This window comes from Hylobates moloch, unplaced genomic scaffold (genome assembly GCF_009828535.3).
Source record: "Hylobates moloch isolate HMO894 unplaced genomic scaffold, HMol_V3 SCAFFOLD_7, whole genome shotgun sequence".
NCBI lineage: Eukaryota > Metazoa > Chordata > Mammalia > Primates > Hylobatidae > Hylobates > Hylobates moloch.
Genome location: NW_026652282.1, coordinates 57,722,122 through 57,745,070, shown reverse-complemented (window position 1 = coordinate 57,745,070; position 22,949 = coordinate 57,722,122). Strand labels below are relative to the sequence as shown.

General features: G+C 49.6%; 2 protein-coding genes and 1 long non-coding RNA gene across 5 annotated transcripts in view; 1 reads left to right on the top strand and 2 right to left on the bottom strand.

Moving 5' to 3' along the window:
* The first annotated feature begins 212 nt into the window (after positions 1 to 212).
* Positions 213 to 8,199, top strand: LOC131383936 (uncharacterized). The gene is made up of 3 exons (XR_009214343.1): positions 213 to 828; positions 1,260 to 1,653; positions 7,648 to 8,199. It is a non-coding gene; the product is annotated as an uncharacterized LOC131383936 (long non-coding RNA).
* Positions 2,123 to 12,414, bottom strand: GDPD2 (glycerophosphodiester phosphodiesterase domain containing 2). Of its 2 annotated transcripts, XM_032757131.2 has the most exons (16): positions 12,188 to 12,414; positions 10,478 to 10,591; positions 10,110 to 10,213; positions 9,709 to 9,802; positions 9,455 to 9,514; positions 9,092 to 9,190; positions 8,820 to 8,913; positions 8,549 to 8,694; positions 8,341 to 8,423; positions 8,097 to 8,247; positions 5,848 to 6,069; positions 5,499 to 5,647; positions 3,055 to 3,202; positions 2,848 to 2,930; positions 2,570 to 2,598; positions 2,123 to 2,476 (listed from the first exon to the last, which is right to left on the bottom strand). In XM_032757131.2, exons 2-16 carry the CDS (start codon positions 10,580 to 10,582, stop codon positions 2,424 to 2,426), a joined length of 1,620 nt encoding a protein of 539 aa, XP_032613022.1. In that variant the 5' UTR covers positions 10,583 to 10,591; positions 12,188 to 12,414; the 3' UTR covers positions 2,123 to 2,423. The 2 variants fall into 2 exon arrangements, with proteins under 2 accessions (XP_032613022.1, XP_032613023.1); XM_032757132.2 differs by lacking the exon at positions 10,478 to 10,591 and having other exon boundaries at positions 12,188 to 12,412.
* Positions 12,415 to 14,593: 2,179 nt separating this feature from the next.
* The window catches only part of KIF4A (kinesin family member 4A), a 130,513-nt gene continuing 122,157 nt past the window's right edge, over positions 14,594 to 22,949 (bottom strand). The window contains exons 29-31 of one of the 2 annotated variants that reach the window (XM_032757128.2): positions 17,469 to 17,585; positions 15,697 to 15,819; positions 14,594 to 15,418 (exon numbers count right to left, since the gene is read on the bottom strand). In XM_032757128.2, the coding sequence (XP_032613019.1) occupies positions 15,215 to 15,418; positions 15,697 to 15,819; positions 17,469 to 17,585 (444 nt within the window). In that variant the 3' untranslated portion in view covers positions 14,594 to 15,214. The remainder of the gene's footprint in view (positions 15,419 to 15,696; positions 15,820 to 17,468; positions 17,586 to 22,949) is intronic. The other variant, XM_032757129.2, reaches the window with a different exon arrangement.

The following is a 22,949-nucleotide window of genomic DNA, read 5'->3' as shown; positions in this document are numbered from 1 at the left end:
CATAGTGGCAGGGGACGCTTCTTGCTCTCTGTGTTTCCAAACTGAACTGGGTCGGGGCTGTGCTCCTGCTCTATTAATAGCCCCCTAGCCCAGCCTGCTAGCCCCAAACCCGGATGCCAGGAGCTGTGAGTCAGCAGCTAAAAATAACGAACAGCAACTACATCCGAACCCCAATGAGCAGCTCCCCCGGGTCCTCCGCCCTTAAGTTTTTGTCAGTGTCAGTCTCCAGCCCAGGGCCCAGGGCCTATAGGTTAAACCGCTATAGCTGTCCAGTTCTCCTGGGAAGAGAGTGAGGATTTCCGGTGGCAGGCTCAAGGCTGCGTATCCAAGGCTAGGGACTAGGAGAAAGGGGTTAGAGGCAGGGGCTGGGTTGGGGGGCCAGACGCTGGGGTTAGAGGGCCGCAGCTGAGAGTGTGAGAGCTGAGAGGTTGGGGCTGCAGGGATGGAGTTGCTGGAGGTCTTCAGGGTGAGGTTGGGAGGTGAGGGGAGGAAGAGACTGGGCGATTGGGAAGGGACAGAAAAGTAGGGAAGGGGGAGGAGGTACGTGCTGAGAGGTGACAGCCCGGCAGTACCGGGCAGACTGGGGGCCCTAGAGCTAAGGCTGGTAGCCAGCCTGACAGAGAGGGGATGGATCGGGAACCGGGAAAAGTAAGGAAACGCTGCTCGAAAAGGCGGAGTGTGGGAGAGACCTGCCCGATACACAGCGGCGTGGACCCCCAGGAAGACCAGGATCGGAGCACTGATTGCGGCGTTCGTTCTCCGCGCGCCTCCAGCCTCCCCGCGCGTCGCATGCTGGCACCCCCACCCACCGCGCCAGCTGCAGGCCAGGTACGTGGGCGCGGCAGGCCGCCGGAGCCGGAGTGTGCAGGGATGCGCACGGAGAGGGCGGGGCGGCCAGAAAGGAAAGGGGTGGGCCCGGGAGAAGGGGGCGGGAACACGGATTCAAACTCGTCTGCGTCCAGCCAGATACCGGAAATGGCCAGGGACTCACTGGGAATTGTAGTTCCCGCGGCTGCCCGGCAACCGAGGGTAAGGGGGCGGGTCTTGTCCCGAGGATGTCAGTGTTGCCCCAGGTCCCAGTCTGGCGAGAGAGGAGGAACCGAGAACCCGACCTCCCTACCTGGCCGACTCCTTAGTTCTACTTCCCTCCGTGTGGAGATACGAACTAGGTCGAATGTGGGTGTGGCGGAAGACTGTGGGTTCACCACAGAGCCCCTCTTGTCCCCGTTTTTGCCTTAGCCCCTCCCTTCTTCTACTAGACTCTTCATCCTCGGTCAGCTCCGCACTGGCCACCTTAGCTGCGGAGCCCAGGGACTCCCGCGCCGCAAACACATTGGGGAACTTGCTCCTCCAAGGGAAGGCTGGGCCAGAAAATTGGACCCTACGCTTAGCCCAGAGGAGCAAAAACTTGTGGAATCGGACCTTGCCCTCGGAGTCCTGAGTCAAGGACACGAGTCCCCAAGCGGCACGAAAAACAGGTGGCATTCAGCAAATACGTCACGGCGACGACCGATGCGGACCTCCTCTTGGGACGGCCACAAGGTGGAGCTACAGTGCAACCCTGCACCGTGCGCCCGGCCTCCTGACGCCCCCGAGGTGGCTGCTCTCCCGCGGGCATCCCGCGAGCCTCCCGCAAGTCCTTCATTGCCGCAGGTGATTCTCCTCCCACCTCCAACCCACATCCTCCCATCTCCCCATGATGGCCCCTCAAGGTCGTGTCCAATCCAACCGTAGATGGAAGGTGCCTCCTTTCCCCAGCCCCTGAGCCGAAAAGATTAGGCTGTGACCAAATGGAGATTACATTCGTTGAGTAACAGATTAAGACAAGATACAGGAACCAACCTGCCTTGAAGAAAAGGCTGCGCACAGCAAAAAGCCACCTGTAAGCACAGAGTTACAGGGCTAGACGGGCTCTTCAGCTCCTAGCCTCTAGGCAGGAAAACAGCTAAGCTGCAAGGGTCGAGGAAGACAGTACATCGTGGAGTGGCGATGGTGTCTCTATCATCTTACAGTTCTCCGGAAAAGACCATTTGGTTATTTCCTTCAGTCCCTCTTCCAAGCTATCCCACCCCGACACACCCTGTGCCTTCTATGCAAGAACACGTGCACACAAGTCTGAGACATTATCCGAGCAATCTCCCTTTTACTTCCTCTGTTCTAGTTTCATTTGGGGAGAAACTTCTCATTACTCACTGTCTTCCCAAACATCTCAGGTCAAAACCCCAAAGGGACCAGATTCCATAGCAGCTTAGGGAATGCCCATTACCTGGGCAGAGGGCCCTCATGGTTCGAAACTTCCTGTTTCGGCAAAGCTCCCCCAACTTGCAACCCACTACCCCCGAAGCATTCCACTTCAGCCGCTCTCCAACCCTTGCTGTTTGGGCAATGTAGACTGGCTTGGGTGGGGAAGCAGGGCAGGGCATTCACTCCGTCATGAAATTGTTGATCCTTGTCAGCAGCACTGCTGTTTCTAAGCCTGGGGAGGAGGGGGAGGGTGGGTCATCTAGGGAGTTAAGCAAGGGGAAAGCTACAGGAGGAGAAACATGAGGTGAGGGGAGAAAGTTCTTACCAGTTTTCCCTCTCTTCTTAACAAATCTCCTGTGAGGAGAAAAGCTTCCCGTCGTGAGTTCAGCTAGCTTCAAGCAGGCCTTTCCAGCCCCCACACCTGCTCCCCCAACTGCCTTTCCTACATTCAAGCCAATTTGATAGTATAAGGAAGGGCCTAAGAATCTCAGAGGAACTAAACAGACCCCAAGCCCTGGGTAGCATATATGAGTCTGAAGCAGCCTCATCACCAGGGCCCTGGAGAAAGTAAGGACCCAGAAAGCTGAGGCACAAAGAACTCACCTTTGGAGGAGGAAGGGCCACAAAAGCAGCATGGTGGAAACACAATTGGTAATGACCCATATGATTAGGTAGGTTTGAGGGGTCTGTGAAAATAGGAAAAGGCCCCAAGGGTAGAATGTCAGGGGAAATAAGTAAGGAAGAGAGGGACAGGGTTAAGGAAAACCAGGGATGGGAGGAGAGGAGAGGTGACAGTCCCAGAGCCCTTACAATAAGCCAGATAGGGTAACGCATCTGCTGCAGCAGCTGGCAGTCGTTGGTGGTGACCGAATCCACCCCTGCACACCAAAGCAGAGAGAAGAGCCAGGGCTTGTTCACTACAAATAGGTTCACCGAGACATTATCCTTATGCAATGCCCTGTGAAGGTGGGAAAGAAAATAGGGAACATCCAGAATCATGGCACACGGGACATGGGAGGCAGCCCCCTGCCTGTGCTTGAATCTACAGTGCCACTGCCAAAGGAGGTATCAGCTCTGCCTTTCCATAGCAGCCCCTGACCAACAATGATTTTCCTTTCATAGCTGAACTCTGTCTTCTGGTGGATTCCACCCATGGGTCCTAGCTTTGCTATCTGGGGCCACACAATGTGTCTCTCCCCTGGGTCCTGAGCAGAGGCCCTCTCTCCCTGAGCCTTCTCTTCTCTAGGCCCCACAGCCCCAGCTCCTTCAGCCATTACTCCTATTATTTCCTTCCCTGTACAAGCCTCTCTAATATGATATATTCCAATTTATCAATGTTCCTTTGAAAATATGGGGCCCATCTCTGAAAATAATATCCCAGATGGGCTTGGACCAGCCTTTTTTTTTTTTGAGACAGGATCTTGCTCTGGAGTGCAGTGGCACAGTCTTGGCTCACTGCAGCTCGACCTCCTAAGCTCAAGTGATCCTTCTGCCTCAGCCTCCAGTGTAGCTGGGACTATAGGTGGGCACCACCATGCTCAGCTAGTTTTTATTTTATTTTATTTTATTTTATTTTATTTTATTTTATTTTGTAGAGACGGGGTTTTGCTATGTTGCCCAGGCTAGTCTTGAACTCCTAGGCTCAAGTGATCCTCCTGCCTTGGCCTCCCAAAGTGCTGGGATTACAGGTGGGAGCCACCATGCCCAGCCAGCTTGGGTCAGCTTTGAATAGAGCAAAACTATCTCCTCCTGTCCTCTGGGCACTATGCTTGTATTCAGGTAGCCCAGAGTCAGGTTAGCCTTCATCAATGGTACATCCCACTGATGACTCACTATGTATACTGTTCAATAAAAGCCCTGGTCTTTTTCACACATGTTCCTGTTGATGCCAGTGTCTCCTCTCTGGTCTTTGTGCAACTGAAATTCTTTTGGGCCCCAAATAGAGGTCTTTCCATCTATCCCTGGTGCATTTCATCTTGCTAGATTTGGCCTATCTTTTTACAGCACCTAGACCTTTCAGGGCCTCGATTCCATCATCAGTGTATTCATTACCAATTCACATCTTTTGGAAACATGATCAGCAGTTGATTAGCAGCTGATATTGACCAGGACAAGACTAAGGTGAGAGCCAAACCCTATGTCATGTCTTCCTCTGGTGATAACTTGGGGAAATAAATACTTACATAGCTAGGTGAGATGGCTCATGCTTATAACCGGGAGGCTGGCGGCGGGGGGCAGTGGCTCAGGCCTGTAATCCCAGCACTTTGGAAGGCCAAGGCAGGAAGATTGCTTGAGGCCAGGAGTTTGAGACTAGCCTGGGCAGGTAGTAGGAACCTGTCTCTAAAAAAAAAAAAAAAAAAAAAGCCTTGCATAGTGGTGTGTGCCCATAGTCCTAGCTACTCAGGATCACTTGAGCCCAGGAGTTCAAAGCTGCAGTGAGCTCTGATCAGGCCACTGCGCTACAGGCTTGGTGACAGAGTGAGACTCTATCTCTAAAAAATTTTTTTTTAATTAAAGTTCAAATTAAAAAAAGAAATATGTATGATAACTGGGCTATCATTCAGTTCACATTTTTCTGTCTGAACACAAGGACCTTATAAGAGGCTCTAGCAACCAGATGCTTTGAAGTCCGTCATGGTTCAGCTGGGTCAGCTTCTGGGGCTCAGCTCACATCTGGGACTCTCCCTGATTCACACTCTCTTAACCTGATCTCTTTGTTGTGGAATAAAATCCTTCCCGTGGCCTACAAGGTCCTACGCAATTTGGCCCCTGCCTGCTTCTCTAGCTTCCCCTTCCCCTTGCTCATTAGACGGCTGTTCCTGTTCTGCAGCTCGTAGTTAGCTCCTTGTGACCATTCAGGTCTCAGCTTAGATATCACCTCTTTAACCAGCCTTCCGAATGTGGGTGCACCCACCTCCCTGCCCCAGCCCATCACTCTCAAACCTAACCACTCTTCTACATCTCTCTGTTTTGTCTTCATAACACTTTTTCACTTTCCAATATGCATGTATTTTGTTAAGTGGTTTATTCTCTGTTTCTTTCAGTAGTACATGTACTCCACAAAAGCAGGAACCTTGTCTGTCTTATTTGTGTTGTGTCCCCAAAGCCTGCAATACTACCTGATACATGGCAAGTGTTCTGTAAATACTTGTTGTATGAGCGAATTAATCAAGAGGCTTTGCTCTCCCTGAACTGATTCTTCCCTGCCATTAAGCCTCATGTGATCCCCTTGGTTCCTTTCCTCTAGCACTCACTTGATATCCAATAGTGGCAGATCTTGATAGGGGAGGTTGAGAAACTGGGGCCTCTCAGTTCTGTTGCCTCCCTGATGTCCATATATCTGGCGCATTCCAGGTGCCCGTCGTTGGACATTAGCCCGATCTTCATCTGGTAGCCAAAAGACCTGTGGTTCAGGAAGGATGGGTGTGAAGCTGAGGAAGACCTAGGGATTCCAAGGGCAGGGACAGGGGCAGAGAGTTTTGACCACAGAATGGGGTATGTGAGCTGGGGCAGGGCCCTGGGGCTAGGGGCAGCCTCAAAATCATCATCATCATCATGGCCTAGGGAAGGCAGGGTGGGGAGAGGGGGTCCTGGCAACATCACCATGGCTTGGGGCACCCTTGCATTCAGCACAGTCTCCAATGTCTGGATCACAAAAGTGTCATAGTATGTGTGGTTTTGTGGGGGTCGGCGCAAGTCGAACATGATGGAAAGGTTGAGGGCTGCAGCTTCCTCCAATAGCTCTTCTAATGCTGGTACCATCTGACTCTCAGCCTCTTTCTGATCAGGGCCTGCCAGCGGTTTGGCCCCCCAGAAGGGTCGCCTCTATAAGAAAGAACAATTATTTCAAGACCAGAAGAGGCCTCCAGGCCTTGCCCCCATCCTCACTATCTTCACTCATATCTTCCACTTGGTGTCCAGCTTCTTCCCACCTCTGAGCCAGGGCCTTTTTCCAAACTGTGGCCTTCTTCCAGACCGTCTAACATCTTACTCTGTGACCTCAACCTCCTACCCTTCCAGTTTCCTAACTTCCTCTCTCCCACTACACCTTCTCATTGGTCTTGAGGAGACCTCTGCAATCTTGACGCTTTGGTTTCTTCCCAGTTCATCAGCCCCTTTCTAGCTGCACCTACACCCCCTACCCATGGTCCATCCACAGCTTGAACTACTTTTCCATAGCACTCTCAGCTCCCTTTCTGTCCCACTTGCCCTACAACTCCCAGACTGTGATTCAATTCTACAATTGTCTGCCTTCTCCACCCCTAGAACTGGGGGCTGAGCACTGCCATGGGCAGAGTACACAATGTGGGCTGTTGGCACTGCAGTCCTTATTTTTCGCTCTCAGCACTGCTTAACAATCCTTGTACTTGCTCTTGATTTGCTCCCTCTCCCATTCCCCCTAGTGTTATTCCAAGCCTCTGCTACTCTCCTCTCCTTATTCTCAATGAATGACCTCACTTCCTAATTGCTGACATGGATAAAGCTAGCTATCTAACACTTATTAAGTACTTACTATGTGCCAGGCAGTGTTCTAAGTACTTTATGTGCATTGACTGATTTAATCCTCCCAATAACCCTACAAGGTAGGTACTGTTATTATTCCCATTGTACAAATGAGAAAATTGAGGCACAGAGAGACTAAGAAATGCTGCCTCGGGTCACACAGCCAGTAAGTGGTAGAGCCAGGCTTTAAACCCACACATCCTTTGCTCTTAATCACTCTGATCTGATATGATGTAAAGAGTTAAATGGAAAAGAAGCAAGTTGCAAAAGAGTCTGTGTAATGATTCTGTCTGTGCAAAATAGAGAGAGAGAGAGAGTTTGTGTATGCAGATGCACCTTGACTTATGATGGGGTTGTGTCTTGATAAACCCATTTTAAGTTGAAAAGATTGAAAATAAAAAATGCATTTAATATGCCTAACCTACTGAATATCATAGCTTAACCTAGCCTGCCCTAAGTGTGCTCAGAACTTACATTAGCCTACAGTTAGGCAAAAATCATCTAACACAAAGCCTATTTTATAATGAAGTATTGAATATCTCATGTGATTTATTGAATATTGTACTGAAAATGAAAAACAATTGTTGTATGGGTACTCTAAGTATAGTTCCTACTGAATGTATATCAATCTCAAATCATCATAAAGTAAAAAAACATTAAATGGAACCTCATAGGTTGGGGACTGTGTGTGTGTGTGTGTGTGTGTGTGTGTGTGTGTGTATCCAACTGTTAACAGTGACTATTTTAGAGGGATTGGATTATGGGAGACTTTGATTTCTATGTTATTTCTTATTTCTCTGATGTTTTACTTTTTACAATGACCAGGTATTACTTTTACAATCAGGGAAAGAGGAACTGAAAAAATTCAATATCCTTTTAAATATTTTGTACCACTTACAGGATTGAAGTTGACACTTCTGGGCCAGGCATTCGGAGCTCTTCAAGGCCAAGCCTCTGCTCCCTACCACTCCCATGAATTGTCTCTCTCAGTTACATTCAGCCACATTTTATTCCTGGAAACACCCTTTTTCAGTCTTCTGGGCTTTACGTGTCCTCTTCCCTCTGATGGAGTTCCTGTTCCCTGCTTTGTGCATCTTAGGAGAAGACTTTCATCCTCTCCTGTATGAATCCACTCCTGATTCTCTCCCAGGCAGGAAAATGTTTTTATTGCTCTGAGTTTCCTGAATCGTCTGCTGCCTAGGCTCTCTACTAGGTGGAAGTGATTTGAGAGCACAGACTATGTTCTTATTGCCTAGCGCAGGGCCGAGCAAATGCTTATCAACAGAATGAACTCTGCCCTCCCTGAGTGTCCCTGCAGGTGGCTGCCTCTTTGCAGAGGCTGTCCTCACCTCTAGAAACCAGGATCCAGCATTGAGTCTCTTCAGTTCAGCCCAGGAGAAGTCACTGCTGTGGGCTGTGATTCGGGTTGGGAATACAGAGGCTACATTCGTGGTCCTGCTGAGGTGCTCATCATGCATGAGGAAGGGGACCCCGTCGGAGCTGAGGGCACAAGGGGTGTCAGAGGGCCAAGCTCTGGGGCTGGTCATCATATCCTTCAGCCCCCCAGGTCCCCTAAGCCCCAGCTTCCCTCACCTGACCATCACATCAGTCTCAAACACAGTAGCTCCGCATTCAGCTGTCTTCCGCAAGGACATCAGGGTGTTCTCGGGAGCCAGCTGGGAAAGGGAATAGGTGATGAGGTAGCAGGGGAGGGTGGGAGACTGGGAACCCACAGGCCTGGTCGCTATAGCGCAGACGAGCAGACCCTCCCCACCCTCCCAGCATTCTGTCCAACACTCACCATGGGGGCCCCTCGGTGTCCCACCAGCCCAGGCTTGGGTGGTAAGTCTCTGGGTTCCATGATGCAGGGTGAGGAGATGCATAGGGGGGCCAAATAGATGACCAGGGCAACTCCAAAAAATAGGAGCAGTAGCAGAATCTTGGGACCTGTGGGGAGTCGGGGGACAGGCTTTCAAGAATGGGCAAGGGGAGAGCTCTGGGGATGGAAGGTAGAGTGCAGGTGGCAGAGCATGAGTGGCCAGCAAGGGTGAGTGGGGCAGCGGCATTGGCACCTCTTCGGTGGATACGGTAGAAGGTATCAGCCACAGGCCAGGCCAGGAGGGCGATTCCAGCGGCTGCTCCAATATGAAGGAATGGGGCTGTGGCCTGTGGACAAGAGCTGGTGAGGTGGGCTCTTCTCCAGTGCCCCTCCCCGCTTTCCTTTTAGGGCCTGACTGCTGGAGTTCAGAGCTACCTGCAGTCTTGGGGGAACAGGAGCAAGATATGTTCTAGTGTTGGCCGCAAGCCAAGGCTCCCGTCTAGACACTGGAGGTTGGCCACTCACCTGCAGTGACACACGCAAGCTATGCCACTCCTGCTGCCATTGGATGTCCAGTCCCACAAGGCCAGCGGCCACAAGCAGCATAATGAGGAGCAGCAGCACCTGGGGGGCCAGGGATGAATGAGGCCTCTTGGTCAATTTTGGGCTCATGGTTGGTGAGCTGCTCCTTCACTCTACAGAGATGGGACCCGACCCTTCCCTTCCCCTGACACATCTGCTTTCCTCCTTTCACTCAACAAGTACTTACTAGGCTTCAGGTCCTGGGCTTGACCCCCCGGGGGTATAAAAGTGAGATCCTCAGCAAATAGCCAGCCAAGTGCTGGGCCCAGTAGCCCCCTCTCCCATGCACTCCCATCCCTACTGTACCTTGTGGAGGCTGTGCAGATGCAGGGGCTGTCTACAAAGCCGCAGGAGCAGGGCCAGGACCTAGGGGCAGAGAGTGGTGGGACTTACGGGGTGCCAAGAGGGGAGCAAGGTTACTGAGGTGGGCTTCCCAGGCTGGTACCTCCCTCCTACCCAAGAATTAGCCCCTCCCTCGGTGGCCAGGATGGGAATAGGGAGCTAAAACTAGGCAGGAAGGAAGGCTGAGGTGGGGTTAGGCCAGTGGCCTCCGGACCCACCAATAGCAAGGATGCATATGTGACCAGTAGAGAGATGACCAGCAGGAATGCCAGGGACCAGTCCATCCAGTGTCCCCAGCGGCGGAAGAGGAATCTGTGGGAGGGGAGAGGGAAGTGTCCAAGTGGGGGAAGGGGTGTCAATAGTGGCCTGAGGGGAGGTGGGGTGGGTGGATCCAGGAGGACCAGAAGGGAGTGAGGAGAAAGCCCCTCACCGGGCCAGGGGCTCCAAGGATTGAGGAGATTTTGTGGAGGGATTTTCTAAGGAGATTGGGTAGCAGCAGAGCTGGGTTTGAGCAGCTGGGCAGGGCTGGGGGATGACTGACAGTGGGGCACCCAGGGGTCCCAGGGTAGGGAGCAGGTTGACATGTATGCTGGGGAAGCGGGGGGAATCCATGACACACTCATTGAAGTTGTGCAGGTCATTGAGAAGGACGAGCCCGATGTACAGCCAGCCCAGGGAAAGGAGGAAGGTGAGGAAGAGCAGGCCAAACCAGATACAGTCGCACTGCAAAGGGGCAGGAGAGAAACTCACAACCAATACCTACTTCAGACTCAGAGTCCCCAGTGGGTGGCAGCTAAAGGGAGCTGCCTGCCCCGTGTTGGGCTGCTCTGCTCGGGGGGCAGCTCTTTCCATATTTGAGGGAGATTTTCTTCCTGGGAGAGAGAGCCCCTTCCCCCAAGCTGTCTATGAGCACAATTGGCCTTCTTATCCCCTCCAGTGGGCCTCTGCCTTCTGACTTCCAGCCTCCCCCCTCCATCCCTACTCCACCTTGCTGGTTTGCATCCTCTCTCTGGGGCATTTCCTCCAGTGGCAGCTATACAGGCAGTGGAGGCAGCGGGCCCAGACGGAGCAGCAGCCGGGGGACTCGGCCATGGTGAAGGCCTGGGGGAAGGGACACTCGACCATCAGGGACCCTGGCAGAGGGCAGATCCCAGTCTCCCTCCTAGTGTATCTGAGGAGCCCGGAGGAGGGGCAGAGGCCTGGGCCGCTGCTCAGCAACGGAGGTCACGGGGCAGGCCCAGAGTGCCAGAGTGGATGAGGCGAGCAGCCCCAGCTGCAAGCCTGGCAATGGGAGACAGTCTCCAGAGCTTTCGTTTCCCTTTAATCTTGTTACCTGGAGAGTCAGTGGGACACCCAAGAGGTCCAGCCTCTTTTCGGGCAGGATGCATATCCACTCTCTCCAGTTCCTCCCCATTTAACAGCACACACCTCTGGGGATGGAGTGCTTGCCCTGGGGGTAAGAACTCAAGAGAAACTGCCCAGGGTGGGGCAAACTCAGTTCAGCAAGTTAAAGCAGGTTTGGCCAAGCTGGAGGCAGCCCCATGTTGAATTGCTTTCCAGCCCAGGAAGCAGGAGTAACCTGAAGCAAAGGTTCCAGTTCTGACCTGGGGCTAAGGAAGGCCCAGCTGGTTGGCCAGTTGCTATGGATATAGAGATTATTCAGATCACAAATCCCTGAAAGATTCTCTGTGTCCACCTCTCAGGGGACAGAGAGCACTGCCAAAAAGAGGAAAACTTGAGGTGAACATGTTGCCTGGGTCACTCCCAGTCTTCTAAAGGAAACTTTGGATTTTCAAAATACAAAGCCTCCCCTCAAGTCCTGCCCTTTCCTGCCCAGTCATCCCCCCAACCCCAACCAGAAGCCCAGACTCGCCTTCAGGAGCCCCACCCTCTAAGTTAGCTTTGGTGAAAGTACAACAAATGCAGGGCAAAGGTGTGTATGCGGGGTGTGGTTGTCTTGGGGCAGGGGACCCCTGTACCTTATGCTTCTGGGTTTGGCTGACTGAGCTGATCCCCAGACTTGGCTGGGTACGTGACTGATTCTATGAGAGAGGGTATGTGATTTGTGTCAGCATTTGTACGCGGGTTTGCACAACTGGCTGTGGGTACAATATGATTTTAGGTGACTTTGAGTATGTAAAGGAGCCCCTGGATACACCCAAAGTGTGTGAGCATGTGTGCATGCGGGCTGAGGGACAGGATCCCTTGTCCTCAGAGCTCCCCCGAGGCTATGGAGTCTTAGAGGGGTGCACAGTGGGTGGGTCTGGTAAGCAGGAAGGTGTGGCTGCTTCTGAACTGCCCTCTTTATGCTGCCTTGGGAAAGGAGGGTTAGGGTAGGGGTGAGGAGCTGGAGCTGGGGGAAGGAAACCTCTCCCCTCTCCGAGATCCTTCCCGGTAAAAAGCCAACCCAAAGGGAAGCCCTTGCCTCTGCCCATCTTGGAGCTGGTTTGATAGCCTGCTCTAAGCTCTTGCCTCCCCTGGGGTCCTACCTCTGCACTTCAGACACTGCCTTCCAGAGTCCCCTCCCTTCAGAAGCTGTCTGTAGGATGGGATCAGGGTCTGAGCAGCCTGAAACCCCCAAGTAGGGGAGCTGACAGGGGTGCCATTCAATCCCCCGGCCCAATCCCAGTGGGATGGAGCTGGTCTCTGCTCCATAGCTCCCACCTGTAGCCCCCCAGCCTTCCCGAACCCTCACACCTTTGCTCAGCGGCAGCTCCGCTCTGCTCTCTGCACTGCTTCCCAGCTCCTCTCCGAGTGGTCTGCCTCCTCCCTTTTTCAGTCCTCGGTTCAGCCCTATGAGTCAAACAGGTGGCACTGTTGCCACCTACAGGAGGCTGTGTGGGTCCTCTCCCAAGGCCTGCAGCTGCTCCGTGGCCTGGGCACAGCCCGGGTGGGAAGATGGGGGGGAGGAAGGGGGAGGGAGAGCAAATCTGCTTCTTTACTCGCTGGCGGTCAGGGGGCTCGGGGTGAGGAATTCCTTTGTGCAGACTTTCCCATCCCTCTGTCCCTCCTCCTGTTCCCCTCCCAGTCACTGCCGGGGCTTTGTCCTGGCTCAGGGAGGCGAGGGCTGAGGGCACAGGCTGGCGGGAAGCTGCAGGGGGAAGGAGGTGACCACACAACTTTGCAACTTGGCAGTGAGGAGAGGCCCAGCCAGCCCACTGGAAAGGCGTGTGTGTGTGTGTGTGTGTGTGTGTGTGTGTGTAAGTCTAACATCAAGTCTCAAGCTCCCTGGGAATACAGCCTTGATTCATTAGGCTCCCTCCCCTATTGAGCTCCTACTTCTAATTCAGCAAGGTGCATGTATAAGAAGCTGCAGCCTGGCGCAGTGTCTTACACCTGTAATCCCAGCACTTTGGGAGGCCGAGGCGCGTGGATCACCTGAGGTCAGGAGTTCAAGACCAGCCTGGCCAACATGGTGAAACCCTGTCTCTACAAAAAATACAAAAATTAGCCAGGCATAGTGGTGTGCACCTGTAGTCCCAGCTACTTGGGAGGCTGATGTGGGAAGATTGCTTGAGCCCAGGACATCGAGGCTGCAGTGAGTTGAGATTGTGCTACTGTGCTCCAGCCTGGGCAACAGAAGCTGCAAGCTACTTCCTGAACTCTGGATAGCAAGTTGCCCTGTTTCTGGACCAGATGTCCCCATGGGCCTTGTGGATCCTGGGTGACACTAGCAGTTCTTCCACCTTCCCTCATCACCCCAGACAGGAGATGCTCATTCAGGACTTGTGTCATTTCTGCTGCCTTGTCCCTAAGGCATATGAGTCTGTTTCCAAGAATCTTTTGAGGAGTGTAGAGCATACTGGGGTCACAGGCTTTTGGAAGATGAACACATAGAAAAGATGCTGTTACTATAGCATCAGCATCAGCAGGGAAGGGCTGGCTAGCACGCTATAGTTTGCTTAGTGCTAAAGCACAGGGGTCTGGGTGGGATGGGGGCCAGGGGCTGGCTTGGTTGACCTCTCCCTCTACATTACGCCTGATGCGGTGACTCGAGGTCTGGGGGCTATTAGTGCAGTGTTGGTGGGAAAGGATGTTTTCTCTGGGGATAAGCCTGCTTACCCCTCCCCCCACACACACTGGATTTCAAACAGTGAGAAGGAAGACTGGCTCTCTTATGCCAAGAGCTGGCCCCCCTCCCACTCAGCCTTCCCATTGTATCCACAGGCTCTAGTTGGCAATGGCAGAGGCTCCCTTGCTCCCTCGGCATTAAAATGCAAAGAGAAGCAGGGCTGCTTGCTGGCAGGAGGCCAGGGAGGACCAGCAGGTCACCTAGTCCATTGCAGGCTTCATTCTAGGCAGATTGTTGCTCAATTTCTTTTGCCTGGGCTTTGGTGGATTCTAGAGGAGTCTTGGCTTTTGAGTGGGGATGGTTTGGGAGCTTTTTTGGGGAGAAGGGTTTTGGGATTCAGAATGCATGGATATGAAGCGCAGGGCTTGTGAGCACCTCAGAAGGCTACAAGGCCAGTCAGCAGCCTGTGTATGGCGTTGCAGGGCTGGCCCCCTTTTAGCTTTAAGCAGAGATGGAGAACACTGATACATTTTAAGGCGTAAGCATCTTTCAAAGGAGAATGCAAGGAGCCAGTGCTGTTCTGTCCTGGGACTGGTGTGGTGCAACGCCCCTCCTACACTAAGAAATCAGGCTGCAGGGCATTAGAAGTGGCCGCTGCTGGCACTCTAGAGAGTTGGCTAGAGTGAAGCTTGGATGGTAGCTCTGCGTTCAGGTCCTAGCTCTATTGCTCACTAGCTTTGTGACTCTGGGTAAGTTACTTAACTTCTTTATACCCCAGTTTCCTCATCTGCAAAATAAGGACATCTATCTATGTTGACCTTTTTTTGTGTGTATGAAGAACAAATAAAACTGTGGCAAGAACATGGAGATGGTTACATGTGATTTCTTCCTCCCAAATCTGGAAGCCAGGCAGGTTCTACAGTGGAGTTCAGGCCACTGGCCTTGCTAATGTGATTTTGATTTCCTAGGGTAGCAGAGCAACATAAAGACACGTCACACTCCACACTACCCTCTGGGAAAGAGGGCAGCTATAATAAGGCAGGGAGGCTCAGGTACTTGTAATGAATCCCCTTAATAGCTTCCTCAGGGGCTGAGGAACACAGGTTGAAATTTTATTTCTCCCTCTAGCACAGAAGGATCTTCCCAAACAGTAGATGGGCTAAGGTTTATTTACTTATTTAACATTTAAAAATAATTCATTTACTTCAACAACATGGCAGACAATTGAGAGTACTATTGAAACATAATTCAGAGAGGGTCAGGACAGGAAAGATCACAACCTCATTCCTGAGGTGGAATGAAAGATCTAAGCCAGGCCTCCATCCTAGGCCAGGCTCCTCCGTTAAGCAGAGACAACCAAAAGATAAGAAAGCCTTGGCCTCATCCCCATCAGGAGATAGCCTGAACTGCTCACAAATAAGAAACAACTTGACCATACTGAGGACTGGTTCCTGATGAGTCATTAGGAAAGTCAGTTGGTTCTCTCTTCAGTAGGTGACTTAGCACCCTTCTGGAGAACATAGAGTAGTAGTCTGGAGCTGGAGGCTAAGGCCCACATCCAATAAAGGTTACCTTCTTTTCAGTAACACTTTGTTCCTTTTTTCAACAGCAAGAAACCTGAAATCCAGAGAAGTCATTTAAAAAACCCCTTCTGGCTGCAACCTGAAAGCATCTCCCAAGCCAGACTGGGGGTAGAGATGATGACTCCAACTTCAGTGGGCCTCTTCTTCGATAGGGGAGCAGCCAGAGAAGAAGCTGGTATTGCTGGCCAGAGCCCGTTTCTTTTTCTTCCCTGGAGCCTTATTTTCTTGGTATTCTGTTGCTACATGTTTCAACTCTGGGAGGTCAAAAGGGGAGGGAGCTGGGGGAGTCTTCTTTGACAGCACCTGCTCCACATCGCACATCTCTTTCAGGATCTAGGAGGGACAGAGACAGGTATGAATAGACTTTAGAAAGGGGCAGAAGCTCAGCCCAGCCGACCTGCTATAGATGCTCGACATACTCCCAGTAGTATGAGGTGGTCTTTAAGATCATTCTATGGAAAAAACCAGACTAGAGTCTATGCCTGATCCCTAGTTCCCAGCAAGCTGATTACACCTTTACTCCACCTGCCTCTCTCCTACTGGTCTGTCACAGATAATGCAGAGAAGGATGCTAATCCAGTTTTCCAATGCCTGCCTTTTAGCCCACCTACCTTGCTATTGGGGGTGGCACAGACAGGATTAAAGAAGCTCAATCCTGGGGTCACCTCGGTAGGATCCTCCAGTTTGAAGGAGCCTTCGGAATCCTGGGTCCGTTCAACAGTGCCCAAGCTATCCTGAAAATCAAGCAGACAGGCGTATTATAAATTTGGCTGCCAGGGTTACAAACTTAGTCTGCTCCCATTCAACCAAAGAGGTAACAGCTCTAAGTGCCTGATTAGTCAGCTGAAGCAAGTCTTAGGGAGGCCCTGCTTGGGGAGGTCATAGTGTTTGACATGCTCTGTCCCTGAAGGAATGGAGCAATGCTTGTAGGTGGCCTCTGAAGGCAAAGACTAGGTAGTGGCATGGGACATCTCACAAGGCCAGGTTTAAAGCAAAGACAAGCCTTGGTCATTTGTTTGACTAAACTCCCTCTCTACAATTTGCAATATCCCTTTTAGCATCCATACTGGGTGTTCCTTTCAGTTAAGGAAACTGAGTCCGAGACAGAGACAGATAGAGATGGGAGGAGGGAGGGAGGGGCCACGCCCCTTTGCCTGGAGGCCCTTTCATGGAGCTACTACATGACTCTTGAACCCAAATTGAAAAACCACAGGAATAGAGGATCTTTAAGGTCCCTGCTACTTCTACAGTTCTTAGCCTGACTTCTAGCTTGCCTGTTAGAAGTCTTTTTTTTTTTTTTTTTGAGATGGAGTCTCGCTCTGTCGCTTAGGTTGGAGTGCAGTGGCACGATCTCAGCTCACTGCAAGCTCCGCCTCCTGGGTTCACGCCATTCTCCTGCCTCAGCCTCCTGAGTAGCTGGGACTATAGGCACCCACCACCACGCCCGGCTAATTTTTTTGTATTTTTAGTAGAGACGGGGTTTCACCATGTTAGCCAGGATGGTCTCGATCTCCTGACCTTGTGATCCGCCTGCCTCGGCCTCCCAAAGTGCTAGGATTACAGGCGTGAGCCACTGTGCTTGGCGAGATGTCTTTTTAATAGAAGATGCAGGTTGAAACTCTTCACATGTGGATGTTCAAGAAATGCATGTTGAATCATCATTAGATCGTGCTTGCTAGAATTACTGTATATCACATATAGAGCTGTAGTAATGCATTTTTGCTGTTGCTCAGGTAGGTGTAAGGCAGGTATAGGGATCTGACCTGCTTGGTGCTGCTCTTCCCAGGGCACATTTGGTTTTCCTGAGTTTGCTATTCCTGGGAGCAATATTAAGAGGACATTTAGGTTAACTTGGTTTACAACAGTGACTATTAGAAAGGCCTGGTTCCTGTGGGTCTTTTTCTAGAGCCACGGAATAGCTAGCTGGTTGCCATGGAGAGAGTCTAGGTAACGAATGTCTCGAGATGTCAAAAGGATTAACTTCCTGGAAGCTGCTACCTCAGTACGTGGCTTTTACAGTTCCAGTTAAACCTCTGGACTAATTTGATCCTGCATGTCTATATGCCTGTGAATGCCTGCTTTCTTGTCCTTGTCATCTCAAAAACAGTACAGCAACTTTACAGCCAAGCCTGGGAGTGGGGAGCTCTATACCTGGGAATCTCCTGGGAAGTGCTGTGGTTTCTGAAAGGGGTATGTGAACAGGCAAGCAGCATGGAAAAAGGATTGAGAAGTGAACTGTCTCTTTTTCTGGGTGCAGAGGGAAGGAGAAGGGTCGGAAGAGCTGTGCAGGAGACTCCAGATTTCAGGACGGAAGGCACCAAAAGAGGGTGGAAACTAGTGGAAGGTCTGAAGGGAAGGGGAGAGGAAACAGCACTGATCCTACCTTGCCTTGCTGGCGGTTCCGACACTTTGTGGGGTCACAGCAACAGTCCACACCACAGTCTGACTTTTGCTTCCTGCACCCACACTGCTTGTTTCCACACCAGCCCTTGCAGGAACACTGCAAAACAGGTTTGCAGAAAGACACATTACTGAAAGGGTTAGAAGACTAGTTTAAAATGACTTCCCTTCATTTGCAAGCTTTTCTAAAAAAAAAATGGAAAGTACTATTATCTACCAAGCTTCAATCTCCTTAGTCCTCTCTTCTTTGGTGAAACAATAATCACCAAGAACCGTCATAGGTTTAAAGAGAACAAGTCTTGCCAGACAAATCCATTTTCTTTTCTTTTTTTTTTTTGAGACGGAGTTTCACTCTGTCGCCCAGGCTGGAGTGCAATGGCACGATCTCCGCTCACTGCAACCTCCGCCTCCCAGGTTCAAGTGATTCTCCTGCCTCAGCCTCCTGAGTAGCTGGGATTACAGGCACATGCCACCACGCCTGGCTAATTTTTTTACTTCATTTATTTTTTTCTGAGACGGAGTCTCGCTCTGTTGTCCAGGTTGGAGTGCAATGGTGCGATCTTGGCTCACTGCAGCCTCTGCCTCCTGAGTTTAAGCGATTCTCCTGCCTCAGCTTCCCGAGTAGCTGGGATTACAGGTGCCTGCCACCACGCCCAGCTACTTTTTGTATTTTCAGTAGAGACAGGGTTTTACCATGCTGGCCAGGCTGGTCTCGAACTCCCGACCTCAGGCAATCCACTCACCTCGGCCTATCAAAGTGCTGGGATTATAGGTGTGAGCCATCGTGCCTGGCCACCTGGCTAATTTTTGTATTTTTAGTAGAGACAGGGTTTCACCATGTTGCCCAGGCTGGTCTCGAACTCCTGACCTCAGGTGATCAGCCCGCCTTGGCCTCCCAAAGTGCTGGGATTACAGGCGTGAGCCACCTCGCCTGGCTGAAAAATCCATTTTCTTTTGGACAGAATACTTGAAGGACAGATCAGAGGGATGGCATAATAATGCAAGGCAACTGACAAAGACTCTTATAACAACTTTATGGGCAAAGTGAAGAACTGTGAGCTGGATGGTAGCATAGTTAAGTACATTTAAAAACTGAGTGTAGTTGCTCAGTATTTTTATAATTACCAAGCTGTACTTTCATCCAGCTCACATTTCTGCATTTTGTCCAGTGTTAGCCTGGGCTTTGTCCTTAACACATTTTGATAAATCACTGATGATATGAAATAAAATCATTTACATTTGATAGCACTTTACAGTTTTCAGAGTACTTTCATGTACATAAATACAACATCTCATTTGAATCTCATAACTAGTCTATAAGGTAGGCACATTTATCAGCTCTAACAATGACAGAAAGCTGGAAGGATGAGTAATATGTAAGATAAAAGAATCACAATTCAAAAATATTTTGACAGGCTGGACTTAAGGGGTGAAAGTAGAAAGAAAGTAAGTTTGTAAGTTTGGTATTTAGGTTCCCCTCAACTCAGCCATATAAATACAACATGGGGAGTGATCTAGCTTAAAAGTAGACCGTGCGGTGGCTCATGCCAGTAATCCCAGCACTTTGGGAGGTCAAGGCGGGTGGATCGCTTGAGCTCAGGAGTTTGAGACTAGCCTGGGCAACATGCTGAAACCCTGTCTCCACCAGAAATACAAAAAATTAGCTGGACATGGTGTCAACCTCAGGAGGCTGAGGTGGGAGGATCACTTGAGCCTGGGAGGTGAAAGCTGCAGTGAGCTGAAAGCTGCAGTGAGCTGAGATCGCGCCACTGCACTCCAGCCTGGGTGACAGTGAGACCTCGTCTCAAAAAAAAAAAAAGACTGTCCAGAAAAGGGCCTAGGGATTTGAGGTGTAAGCAAGCTCTGTGAGTCAACAGCTTGAAATGGCTGTCCCAAAGCAAATGCAGTCAGGTAGAAATTTGGAGTTCAGAAAAGATGGGGAGTAATTATTTCATTGTACCCCGGCTCAGTTGGATCCCATTTGAAATAATGCATCCTGGCTGGGCGCAGTGGCACATGCCTGTAATCCCAACACTTTGGGAGGCCGAGGCGGGCAGATCATCTGAGGTCAGGAGTTCAAGACCAGCCTGACCAACATGGTGAAACCCCGTCTCCACTAAAAATACAAAATTAGCCAGGCATCGTAGCGCATGCCTGTAATCCCAGCTACTCAGGAGGCTGAGGCAGGAGAATCGCTCGAACCCGGGAGGCAGAGGTTGCAGTGAGCCAAGATCATGCCATTGCACTCCAGCCTGGGCGACAGAGTGAAACTCCCGTCTCAAAAAAAAAAAAAAAAAAAAAGAAATAATGCATCCTATTTTAGGGCACCATAATTTTGTTCATGTGTACAGAAGCATAGACAATAGCAATAAAAAAACCTCACTCATGCCCCCACTTACCTTAATAGTAAAATGCAGATATAACCGAGGTCTCCTATGTACTCCTTCCTGATCCTATTTGCCTCCCCCTTTCCAGGGATAAACAGTCTCCTGAATTAGGTATTTATCATTCCTATGTATGTATGTATGTCTAGGTATGTCTCTTATCACATTAGTTTTTTTTTTTTTTTTTGGAGATAGGGTCTTGCTCTGTCACCCAGGCTGGAGTGCAGTGGCGCAATCATAGCTCACTGCAGCCTCAACCTCTTTGACTTAGTGATCCTCCTGCCTCAGCCTCCAGAGTATCTGAGACCACAAGCACATGCCACCATGCCTGGCTAATTTTTTGTTTTTGTAGAGACAGGGTCTCGCCATGTTGCCCAGGTTGGTCTTGAACTCCTGGCCTCAAGCAATCCTCTTGCCTCAGCCTCCCGAAGTGCTGAGATTACAGGTGTGAGCAATAGCACCTGGCCACACATATGAGTTTTTGTAAAAAAAACAAAAACAAACAAGAAATTGTCTTACACGTTTTTAAACTTTGTATAAATGACATCTTATATGTTGATACATACAGCTTCAATTCCATTCATTTTCACTCTATGAACTTGCCACAATTTACTCATTCTCCTGATAGTGCCATTTTCCACTCTTATAAACAAGGCTGCAGTAGTGATAGCTAACATTAATGTGTGCCAGGCACTGTTATAAGGGCTTTCCATTTATTAAACCAGTTTAATCAATAAGCATGTTTTCTTGTATACACATTCAGGAATTCAGTGTGTATGTTTTATAAAGAGAATGTTAAACAAAAAAGAGGTGAGTGACCAGAATTATAGGAAGCAATGCTATAAGAAAAATCGCAGAAGAAAGTGGGATAGTTTGGCTTTGAAAAGATAGAGGTGGCTGAGCTCACAGGATGAAGGAACAGAGTGACAAGAGACCTCAGCGACCATCTAAAGACTGGTTTGATGTATGAAGCCCCTCTTAACATCCCTGGTCTAATTATCTGAAGCTCTATTTATCCTGAGGTGATACTAGTTTCTATATAACTTCTAATCATAGGACCCAATTCTGCCATCTAAAATGACATGGAATCAGTTTAACCCCACTTTTATAGAATAACTGTTCAAACCCTGAACATAATTTTTACTCCCCAGTCCCCTTCTGTCCAAATCCTCTCAAAGTTAAACGTACCTAGTTCCCTCAATGATTCGCCACATGACATGGTTCTCATGTATCCTCACCACCTTGACTATACACCAATGTGTCAAAGTTCTTCAATTGTGAGATCTAGAAATGAGCACAACTTTCTAAATGTGGTGTGGCCACTGTGAGGTGGACTGTGATAAACACCTCCCTTGTTATGGACCCAGTAGTCCTGTTAATGAGGCCTCAAATTAGTTGCTTTTTTTTTCCTGTCACATCTTTGTCGATTCATACTGAGCTTATAGTCAAATTCAAGCCTTTAAGTTTTTTCATATGAGAACCATCACCTTTGCTCTGTAGTTGCTCTGTAGAAACCACGATAACATTTTTTTTCTGATTAGCAGAATAATATATATCACTTTACAAAATTTGAAAATCAAAAAACTTGACTTTTAATAGTTGTATATATTTCCTCATGGGGATAATGTCGATTTATTTAACCAGTCCCCTAATGTTAAATATTAAGATTGTTTTGAAAGAAACTGTTCACTATTATAAATCATGTTGCAGTAGATATCATTGTATAGAAATATAATCTAAACTGTACCACGACTGACAAGGCCCTCCATGATCTGGCCCTTGACTACCCATCCACTGAATGCAGCTTATGCTCAATACATTCTAGCCACACTGGCCTTTTTAGCTGTTCCTTGAGATACTAAGCTCATTCCTGCCCTGAGGTCTTGCATTTTCTGTTCCCTTTTCCTGAAATGTTCTTCTGATGCTTTTCCTGACTTGCTCTTCACTGTTTAGGACTCAGCTTAGATATTCCCTTCTCAGAGAGAGCTCCGCAAGCACTCTTCTTTAAAAAAAAATTTTTTTTTAGTGAGATGGGGTCTTGCTGTGTTGCCCAGCCTGGTCTTTAACTCCTGACCTCAAGCAATCCTCCCACCTCAGCCTCCCAAAGTGTTGGGATTACAGGCATGAGCCACCATGCCCAGCCTCCCCAGGCACTCTTTTTTTTTTTTTTTTTTGAGATGGAGTCTTGCTCTGTTTCCCAGGCTGGAGTGCAGTGGTGAAATCTCAGCTCACTGCAACCTCTGCCTGCCAGGTTTAAGCAATTCTTGTGCCTCAGCCTCCTGAGTAGTTGGGATTACAGGCGTGCACCATCACGCCTGGTTAATTTTTATATTTTTAGTAGAGATGGGGTTTTGCTGGGTTGTCCAGGCTGGTCTTGAACTCCTGACATCAAGTGATCCGCCCACCTCGGCCTCCCAAAGTGCTGGGATTATAGGCGTGAGCCACCGCGCCTGGCCCCAAGCACTCTTCTAAAGTGCTCTTTTCCCATCCCACATTCGCTATGACTTCACTATATTTTCTTTTCTTTTTCACTCATCACTATCTAAAATTATTTTATTTTTCTGGTTATTATGTGTCTCTCCCCACAAGAATACCAGTTTCATGAGGGTAAAGAATCTCACCTGCCTTGTTTCATGTCTTCCCAGCATCTAGAAACAGTGCCTGGCACATAGGTGCTCAGAAAAAAATTCGTTGAACGAATAAATATATTTACATACCAATGTCTATTTCCTTAGTATAAATTCCTATGTGTAAAATTACTGGGTCAAAGGAAATATTTTAAAGGCTATTGATACGTATTTTCAAGGTGCCTTCCTCAAAGGTATACCAATTTATATTCTTAATAGCAATATAGAAATGCCCTTCTTTTTTTTTTTTTAAGACAGGGTCTCACTCTGTCACCCAGGCTGGAGTGCAGTGGCATAATCAGAGCTCACTGCAGCCTCAGTCTCCAGGGCTCAAGTGATCCTGTGGCCTCAGCCCCCACTGAGTAGCTGGGACTACAGGTGTGTGTCACCACGCCAGGCTCATCTTTTGTATTTCTAGTAGAGACAGGCTTTCACCATGTTGCCCAGGCTGGT